Here is a 10,307-nt window from a genome sequence, read left to right on the forward strand (position 1 = left end):
TTCTTGGAAGATCAGGGAAGGCTTTTCCTGGAGAAGTAATACTGAAGAAAAGTACAGAATGATGAGTAAATCAGCTAGGGAGAGGTGAAGGCAGAGGAGGGGACTGAAGGAAGGGTGACGGAAAGCTGCACTTACAAGGACCTGAAGTGAAGAGACACTGATGCCCCAGGGGAACTGAAAGCAGCTCAGGGGAAGCTGTACAGAAAGAGGAAACGAGGAAACAGATGAGAAAGGAGATGGGCAAACCAGACTGTCATTGTCCTGTAAAACTTCTCAGGGTTTGAACTTTATTTCCAAGGCAATGGGGAACCAGAAAATTTTTTTACACAGGGGAATGCAATGATCAGCTTTCTACTGCTGGAGGAGCAGCCTATGGCAGGGACAGAGCGATGGAAGGAGACAGCCTGGCCTGGGCTCACCATGGAGATGTAGCTGGCCTTAGCTCAGGTAGTGACAGTAGGATTTGGAATGTAGACTCAATAGGACTTTGGATAGGAGGAAAGAGGAGTAAGATGAGTCAGGGATGATAACCTAGTTTTTGACCTGGACAAATAAGGAGATAGTGGTGCTACTCACTAAAAGAAGAAACACAGGTTGATGGTAGGGGAACAATTTGTTGAGTTTGAAATGCCTGTGAGCTATCCAAAAAATAAAAACACTGGTAAACAGCAATTGGCTATACAGGTCTAGATATAAAGAATAAAATGTGCAATAGAGTGCTAAATTTGGAATCACTGACATACACTAAAATTAAATTAAAGCCATGGGAGAGTGTAAAATAAAACCCAGGGAATGAGAAAAGAGAATAGAGGAATTGGGAGGGCCTGAGTCTGGTTAAAACCAACAGGAAGGGGGCAGACGAGGAAGAATCCTAAAAACAGAAAGAAAGAACAAGAGGGAGAGGTATGGAGGGAGAGCTTAAGAAGGAATAAGGGAATCTGGGATAAAAGCAAAGTGTATAGAATGTACTCCAGAAAGAAGAGCAAAATATAAAATTTTATATGAACCCACGTACCAAAAAAATGCCTTATTTTAATATTTACACTATTCCAAAATCAACCAACAGATATTTTTCATCAGCTATAATACATATAGTCATAGGATAAACTTAGTCTAGGTGAAGAAGCAAAACATAAAATAAGTTAATTAGCATTAGTAAGTTTATTGTAATAATAGATGGTGAAATTGCTAAACGCTTGGACAACATTATGAACTATGGATGAAAAGCAAAATAAGTGCTGATATGGGGAAAGTAATGTGTCTAGAAGGCTGAAAGCCAGTTTGCATCTTTGGAAAAATAAAAAAGAAGAAAAAGCAAGTTTAACCTCAAAGGATAAATACTATATGATATGAAAGGGGGAGAGAATATCAGTGGACTCAGAGAATCTAACAAAGTGATTTTATGAGCAAAGTTACTCAAGGCTAGGTGTCAGAATACTTCTCAGGTCAAACAGTATACACACACACACTCACACACACACCAAAAAACACTTATCAGAATAAGTGAAACCAATTTTGAAAAACACATCTTCGATATGCAAAGTATATAATTTTGTGTGAACACAATGTGTTATCATCACTGTATAATGCCAATCTAGATATATTCTACTGGACTGTCGCAATTCTTTATTACATAGGAGGATTGTTATTTGTTTTTTAACCTTCCAGTATATTCTTAGAAGGTGGTGCCTACATTTACTGGTATACTGACACAATTAGATTCTAATCCTTAAGATGAATAAAAAATTTCTGATTATTTTTCAACAAAGCAATAGATCTTATTCATAGAAGGTGGAGTTAGCTTATTAGATAAGGCATGAAACAGTGAATCCTATTAACTCACTACATGAATTGCTTCTGTTCTACAATGTTATACTTTTAAGCTTATTAAAAGCATTAACATTAAAACATAGATGCTCATCTCTTAATTAGGTAAGAACACATAGATTTATTATTCCAACACACATTTACAACACAGCTATTGGTTTTAAAGTTTTTAAAGAATGACAATACTATTCTAGAATGTAATACTTCAGATAAAATTAAGCACCAAAATTAAATACAGTGTTCAAAGACTTAAGTATCTATTACCCAAAGTTGATACTTACACTCAAGTATCTATATAATCTTTAAATGAGCAAAACACAGCACTTTCTTGGTTCCCAGACTAGAAATAATATGGCCATGCCAGCAGTAAGGGCCAAGTGAAAACAAATTTCACAGCCCTTAAAAAAACACATAACTGTCATTGTTAATAAAAGCCAAGTTTGCAACTGGAAACACTGCCTTGTAAGCCAAGGACAAGATGTGTCTATTATAAATTCTTGATTGCAGGACATCCTTTAAATGCTCCCCCCTCCAAAAAAAATTCAAATAACATTAGTCCTTGCAAATTAATGCAAATGAATGCTAATTAAAGTATTCTCAAGACAATGACAAATAAGACTTTAGGACCATAGTACATATTATTATGTAACTACAATACACATTAAGCAATCACCAGTTGTAGGTTGACCTTCCAAAAGGAGTGATTATGGTTTACCATGATCAGAGGATTGTGGTGTTATACTTAACCATGTTTTTTACCTGCAAGCAGGTGTTTACAGGTGTCAAAAAGCAAAACACTGATTCTAACTGTAAACTATAGTTCTTATAAACTGTACTGTACTTAACCTCCCTATTTTCTAAGCACTTTTTAATTCAATATGAAGTAAACTACATGATGTGATTTTCTTTGCATGCTTTCCAAACAAAAATTTAACTTCTGATTCATTTTTATTAAAATGCCAAAACTCACACACTTGGAACTAGACCTTGTTTTGATGACCACAAAGTTAAAATTTAACACCTACTGAGAGTGAAGGCTCATTTGGGAATGTTATTGCTATCAAAAGTAACCTTCAATCTTTCAATAAAAATATAGGCAGTTCAAAAGTAAAGTTTATAAGGATAGCAGTACTCAGTACATTTAGCAAGCAAATTACAGAAACTATCACTAACAAACTAAACACAATATAGTCATTATGGCAGTAAACTCCAAATATAATGGAAAAACATAAATTCGAGGCAACAGGGCCTATCAATGGACTTCCTATGATTTCTGTCCTGCCTGCTCAAAACATTGCAAGAAGCCTGGCATAAAGTCTTCCGGGCCTTTCCAAAGATGCTGGTCTGAAGGCAATGCAAGCCACCCAACACCCCAGAGCAGCTCACAGGTCTGCTGTGAGCCTTAGTATCAGTAAAGGCAGGAGAGTTTTCAGGGAGGTGGAATTACAATTCTATAAAGTAGTTTTCCAAGGCTGTGGCTAAAATGCCCATTAGGAAAGACGTGTTTTTCTACCCAAAACAGAGATCCGCATCAACAGCAGCCAGGACACCCACTGGTATCAGAGAGGAAGCTTCAGGTGCAACAAGCACAGCCACTACCACCACCTCAGAGAGCAAACCTAGATGCGCACGCACCACCTTCACAGCCACCCCCTAACCAGCCCAGTGCCACCAGTCCTGGAGGATGGCGACTGAAGGGCACCGTTTGGTATTCCCAGACAACTGAAATGGGAGAATTCCCCGCTCAGCCTCAGCGGTGACTAAGATGGGGACATTTCAAAGTAAGGAAAACTTTCCTGCAAAGGAATCACCGGCAGTTCCTGGAAATAAAAATGGGTGAGGCTTCACCTTGCTCGTGGTCAGGCAGGGGTGCTCCCACCAAGCAGCTAACATAAAAGCCCCCCAAAGCCTCTTCTTAGGCCCGGTGACAAGCGTCCCTCCCCCGCACTGCGAGAGGGCACCCCCAAAAACCCAGGCCACGGTGGGCCGGGGAGGCTGCCTCTGCACTTACCTCACAGGCGGGGGACCCGTGGGCCTTCAGCGTGTCACCATCTCCCTCCAGCTGACCAGTCCGACGTGTGGCCATCATTTCATTTCAAATCACAAAGAAGGGGCCAATCCTTTGGAGTCCACATTGGGGGGAAAGGCTGCCACACAGCAAAAAGGGTAATAATTCCACACCAGGCTCCGAGGAGAGGCAGGGCCAGGGAAACCAATAATGGGCCAGGGAGGCAATGTTTTGATGAAGCCCCCGCAGGATGCCCTGATGATTCCTTCTTCGGGCTTCAACTGACGGCACCGTCTTCGTCCATCTCTCCAGACTTCAAAAACAAAGGCCGGCTTCTTGGCAGCGAGTGAGGCCGACGGCAGAAAGCAGTCCCCTTCCTCCCGAGTCCGCGTGGAATCTGAGTGGGTCGGGAAGGCTCCAGCGTCGGCTCCCAAGGAGATCGCTCCTGGAACAGGGAAAAGTTAAAGGGCATGAACTTTCTCCAGACGCTGACCTTAGCCTTGCCCACAAGTCCACCCCAAGCGCGCATTTCCAACACCTGGAAAGGTAATTCGATCCATGCAGATGAGCCACACAAATTAAAGTTGAAACAAGCCTCCCATGGGGGGGGGGGGGGGGGGGGTTAGGGGGGAGAGAATGCATAAATCAGAAGAAGAAACAACAGAACTGCACGGTGGTTGCGACAAAGACGCCTAGCTGTTGTGCAGCCTTCGAGAAAAAGTATTCCCTTTTCAAGTGCATGTCACGAAGGTATTTTCCGTGCAGAGGAGAAGGGGTGCATACGTTCTTCCGCATCACCCAGATAGGTGCACTTACGGGAAGTTTTCTTTCCACGAGACTAAAATGGGGTAAGACTCGACAAAAACCCTCCGGGCTCCCCTCCTGCCCATCCCAAAACAGGAACAAAAAGCCAGCCTCGGACGCGGCCAGCCGGCTGGGTGGCTGGGGCGCCCGCCGCCAGCCCGCGCCCCGGCCAGTGTCCCCGAGGAGGCGGCTGTTTTCCTTGGCCCGCGGCGGGGCTGGGTGGGGACGGCGCGGGGCGGGCGGGACTCGGCGCAGCTCCCTCTCCCGGGCATGACTCCGGGGCCACCTCCACGAAGCCGCAACCCGAGCAACTTCGATTTAGTTGCTGCTCCCCAAAACTACCACTCGGCATGATCCCTTCCTTCCCCCGTGGCCACCTAAGGGGGAAAAAAATAGGAAAAAGAAAACCACCACCCACCTACCACGATTTCCTCCGCCCCTTCCAGAGGCGGGTCGGTGCGCTCGATCTCCGGGGAAGGGCGGCCCAAATACGTGCTTTAGAAAAAGGTGTGGGGGACCCGGGCGGGGAAGACAAAACGCGGGGGGCGCCCCCTTCCCGCCCGCTGGGCGCGGCGGCGAGCAGGAGCGCGGACGCGGGTCTGCGCGGGGCCCGGCCGGGACGCTAGGCCGCAGGCTCGGTTAATATTCATGAGCGGCGGGAGGCGCCCCTCCTCCCCGGCCCGGCCGGACCCCGGCCCCGCCGCCGCCTTTGTGCCCTTCCCTCCGCCCGCCGGCTTCCCTCGCTCCGCGGGCGCGGGCGCGGCCCCCCCGTCCCGCCAGGCGTCCGCCGTGCGCTCCGCAGGCGGGGCGGGGTGGTCCGAGGCGGCGGGAAGGAAGGGAGCCCCCGGCGAGCTGCGCCCTCGCGGTTCAGGCGGAAAATCACACAGAAACGCACCGGAGGAAGCGGGCGATGGACCCGCACGGGGCTGCCCGGCCCCGGACAGCGCGCCCCGCAGGCTCCGCGCGAGCTGGTCCGAGCCGGACGGCGATCCGGCGCCGCCGCCGCCGCGCGCTCCGAGGCCGCCGCCCCCGGCCGGCCGCTCCCAGGCACCGCCGCGACCTGCCCCGGCCGGCCCCGGGCTCTCGGCCGCCGCGGGAGGGCGTGGGGCGGGGCGGCGGCCGCCGGACTCTCCCCTCGCCTCGCCGGGCCGGGCCGGGGCCGCGCGGAAGCGCCGGGGATCGCCAAGTGACAGAAGTGCCTCGCTCCGCCGCCGAGCCGAGCTGCTTCCCGGGGGCGGATTTCTCGCTTCTTCCTCCCTGGATCCACCTCCTCCCACCCCACCTCCTTCCCCTCCCCTCCCCAGGGGAGGCTCTGGGGCTGAATATTTTATGTCTTGAATAATACGGCCCGGGGAACCTACGCTGGAGAAGGGGGATTAGCCTGGGGTTGGGGGCAGGGGTGCTGGCCACCCCCACCCAGTGCGTCTCGGGACCTACGAGCCCTCACGCCCCCAGCCTCGTGCCCCCCCTTCACCCCCAGTGCAGGCACGCACAAAACCTCCCCGCCTTCTCCGACCTCCCCAAAGCTGAGCAAGAGCTGCCGAAACCGGGCTTTATACTGGGAAGTGGCTCTGTGCTCGGCGTCCGCTGGACCGGGGGACAATGATACAGACAGATGCGCAGGGTGGAGGGACCACGGGTGCCAGCCTGGGGGGGACAAGGCTTGGTGAATTTTACCCCTTTTTTTGCAGCGGGAGGGGAAAGGCTGCGAGGTGATGTGGGACCTCAAGATAAGGATGTCTTTTCATGCCCAGCGGCAAAATAGCTACTGGTAAGGGGGGAAGAGGGTAACAGCGAATTGCTCTTCATTCACTTTCCCCCCTTTTTTAAACCTTCAGAACAGCTAAACGCGCTCGGCGCTGCGGGAGGAACGGAGGGAAGGTGGCTCCGCTGCTCCACGCTCCAGGTCACGGCGCCTCGGGGCCCAGCGCACCGCCGCTGCCCTCCGCACCCAATTCCCGGGACTGGGACTGGCCCCGACCTCGGCGGCTGGTCCCGCCCCGCCGCGCCTCATAACATCTCCCGCTGCAAATGGCCCAATCGAGAGACGTGTCTGGGCAGCACGAGCCAATCGGAAGCTGCTGACTCAGGCTTCCCTCCACCCTTTGTCCCGCCCCCAATAGGAAAAGCCACCGCCCCTTGGACTCCCCCTTCCCACCCCACCCCCTCTCCAGGGAGGTGGCTCCCGAGCTCCTATTCTCGCCGGGGTTAGCGAGTGGACCTACCCGCCCCGGCGGCCGCGGGTGTCAGTCACCTAGTTACCCTGCTCTTTGCCCTCGCCGAAGCGCACCCCTCCTCCCTTTCCCAGTCCTGCTGGTGCTGTTGAGGGTCATTTTTATCTTCACTCTGGCGGGGGGCTGCCAGCTATTGTGTCTGATCCGCTGCCACCACCATCCAGAGGGGAAAAAAGAGCAAAACCAAGAACCTATGGAGTCTGCTTACCTTTCCCTTCTTTCTTACCACACCATCCCGGGAAGATATAGAGACTCCTCCCCACCCACCCTCATCCTCTCCACTCCTCTCCATGCTCGCCGCCTGGGGTCCTGTTTTTTGATGACAAAACAAAAAAACTAAAAACACTCCCTGGGGCTTGAATACCTGTACCTCAGTTTTTAGTTCTTCCTAAGAGTGGAAGCTGCCGAACATTTAGAATATACAACTAAATCCTCAACCTCAACTAGAGGAAAGACTTTGACTAGATCTTTATTTATTTATTTTTTTTAAAGGAATGAACTAGAGGGAATGCCTGCCAGTCTGTTGGTAATTTGCTTACAGCCCTTTGGGTTATAGCAGTTCCAGATACTGTTGAGTAAATTAACAAGAAATGGATAGAAATTCAGGGTTCAGTGGGCTTCTAGAATATGTCTGGACTTATATGTCTAGAAAGGAAAAACAATTTTAAGCACAAAACAGCGCCTTACAAATGCCAATGTGCATGGGTGGCATAAACTGAGTACCTAACAGCTGAGGACTTCTAGGATTAAGATTTTTGTAAGGAAAATTTTTATAAATGTTGATTTTGGAAAACGGTTTTCAGTTAGGTAAAGGAGAGTAAATACAAATTTCATTAAATGAAAAGGAGATAAAACACATTTTAGGAATGTGAGAAGAATTGACATAAGCTAGAAAGACATTTCTACAAGAGGTATATGGACCTGAATTGCAGTCTAGATCCATTATTTACCATTTGACTTAGGGCAAATTATCATTTATATGTATATACTAGAGGCCCAATGCACGAAATTTGTGCAAGGGCCTTGGCCTCAGGCCCCCGCCTGCTGCTGCCTCTGCCTCGGCTGCTTGCTGCAGCTTTGTCTGGAAGGAAGTCTAATTAGCATATTACGTTTTTATTATTATAGATACTAGAGCTACCAAATAATAATAGTGACTACCATCTATATAGCACTACCTTTGTGCTACATATTCCTTGAAAAAGCTTACATGAAATTTAATGAGATAGGTGTGCAGAGCCAGGATTTAAGCTCAGGGAGATCAACTTCAGAACCCATGTTTTTCTTGACAGCACTATTTCACCTCTAACATGGTTTTTAATAACAAAAACAGCTAACATTTACTTAGCTTACTGTGTGCTAATTATTGTGCTTTGTCGGTACTAATTTACTATTAATCCTACCCCTGAGGTCAGTCTGAGTATGATATTGCAGTATTTGGGAATGTTTTTAAGAACCATTATGATAAGTTATTATCATATGTATCTTGTGTGAGTTAGGATAGGCATTGTTAGGACAAAGGTCTCAAGATCTGGGTGGTTCTTACTAGATGCTGTTCTTGCTAAATGTTAACCTGCAGCATAGTATTTTGCAGAGGCCGCTGTAACCAGATGAGCTTGACCTGAACCCAATAGGGTAAATTTAGCCAACTGCAAAGAAGAAATCAACATGTAATTAACCAAATCGTCTATATAAGCAATGACTAAGCCTCCCTTTGGGAGTTCAGAGCTTTGGATGTGAATCCCCTATCGCCTTTATTTGGTGCAAGTAAATGAAACTACCTTGCAACAGCCACATCTTTCTTGTTCTTGAATAAAACACCCCAAGCAGGGAACCCTTTGAGTTCATTAACAGTATGATTATGATGTTCCAAAATTTGGGAATGTTTTTAAAAACCTTTATGATAAGTTGCTATCCTGCGTATCTTATGTGTATTAAGCTATCTGAATAGAGAAAGACAAAAGCACAGTATTAAGATTTGGGAAACCTGAGTCCTAGTTCTCTACTAGGTCCTCAGAGAATGACTGTCTTGCCGGGCTGCTGAGAGCATCAAATGTGATAATAGATGTAAAGTAGTTTTTACAAAAATAAACACATTATTCTAAAGAAAATATTATGGAGCAGAAATTTGTCTGATTTTCCCAGCAGGAATTCTACGTTTTGTAACACCTTTTTGATATTTATTGGGAACATATTAACCCAGTTGAAAATGAGGTCTATTCCTTTCTGAAGGCATGAGTAATAATAATGTTGTTTGTTTTTATTATTATTATTGATGTTAGAGAAGGAGGAAGGGAGGGAGGAGAGAGAGAGAGAGAGAGAGAGAGAGAGAGAGAGAGAGATGAGAGAAACAAACATTCATCCCTTGGCCTCCGTTGCCTCAGACCAGGATGAACCTGCAACCTAGGTATGTGCCCTGACCAGGAATGGGACCTGCTACCTTCCAGTGCTCTAACTAACTGAACCACACCAGCCAGGGCAATAATAATGTTTTACTAATGATGTGATGTGAGTTCTCGTTTAGATGAATTCTGAGTTGACTAAAGTGGATTCCCTCTAAGCATCTGGGAAGTGGCAGCCATCAGCCAGTCATTCTCCAGTCGAAAGGTTAATGGTGTGCTTGGTGGGGAACACAGATTCTTAGAGCTGTCTTCCACTGCCCATCCTGGGCATTTCACTCATTAACACCTCCACCAGAGGGAGGGCAAGAGAAAGGAAAAAGAGCCAAACTTACATCCTGTGGCTGCTTGTTAATTGCTCCAAGAAACTTAGTGAAACAACAGGTTTGGAGCTCTTTACAACCGAAAGGAGATTTGAAATTAATTGTGGGTTTCACAGTTAATATCTTCGTAGTTTTATTTATCTCAAATATCACAGATAAGCAAGAGCTAACAGTAACTCTAGCTTTGTTTACTTTGAAAGTCTGCTATTTTCCTCTAAGCATAGTCAATATATGTGTGGATTTCCTATTATCTAACAATTTGGAGTTTCCCTTGAAAGAGTCTCAAAAATTACTACAACTATATTGATAACAACTATAAGAAAACCTTGTACACTATAATCCTCACAAGTAGGCAGGACATTTTTAAAGTTGGGAACTATAACCTGAAAATGTAAGTTTTGACTTTGTTATTGACTTGATAATATTGTTTTGGTGAACCATTATCAAGGAGAAATGTCAAAGCCAGAAATAGAACCAAAGTGTCCTAGTCCCTGGTCTAATGACATTCTATGATAATCTATGGATGATTTCTACTCTGAATATAGAAGTTGGCAATTCTAAGAGGCACAAGTGTTTGCCAGTGAATTCTACAAATGAAATGTGTAATTTGGGATGAAGCATTTGCAAAACTATGTGTCTGAGGCAGTTAGACCAATGACCCTCAGAGGAGTAAACATTTTTTTGTTTTAGGAAAATCCTGTAGACTTTATTTCCT

General features: G+C 46.8%; 1 protein-coding gene across 4 annotated transcripts in view; it reads right to left on the reverse strand.

The window, feature by feature from the left end:
• ARHGAP21 (Rho GTPase activating protein 21) overlaps positions 1-5,610 on the reverse strand; it is a 139,293-nt gene extending 133,683 nt beyond the window's left edge. For 2 of the 4 annotated variants that reach the window (XM_070432902.1, XM_070432862.1), the window contains exons 1-2: positions 5,058-5,209; positions 3,839-4,280 (exon numbers count right to left, since the gene is read on the reverse strand). In XM_070432902.1, coding sequence (XP_070289003.1) covers positions 3,839-3,916 — 78 coding nt within the window. In that variant the 5' untranslated portion in view covers positions 3,917-4,280; positions 5,058-5,209. Of the gene's footprint in view, positions 1-3,838; positions 4,281-5,057; positions 5,210-5,534 lie in introns of those variants that run through there. The other 2 variants (XM_070432879.1, XM_070432872.1) reach the window with 2 other exon arrangements.
• Positions 5,611-10,307: the final 4,697 nt, after the last annotated feature.

The sequence above is a fragment of the Myotis yumanensis genome, unplaced genomic scaffold (genome assembly GCF_028538775.1).
Source record: "Myotis yumanensis isolate MYYU_CA2020_CCGP unplaced genomic scaffold, mMyoYum1.0.hap1 SCAF_1, whole genome shotgun sequence".
NCBI lineage: Eukaryota > Metazoa > Chordata > Mammalia > Chiroptera > Vespertilionidae > Myotis > Myotis yumanensis.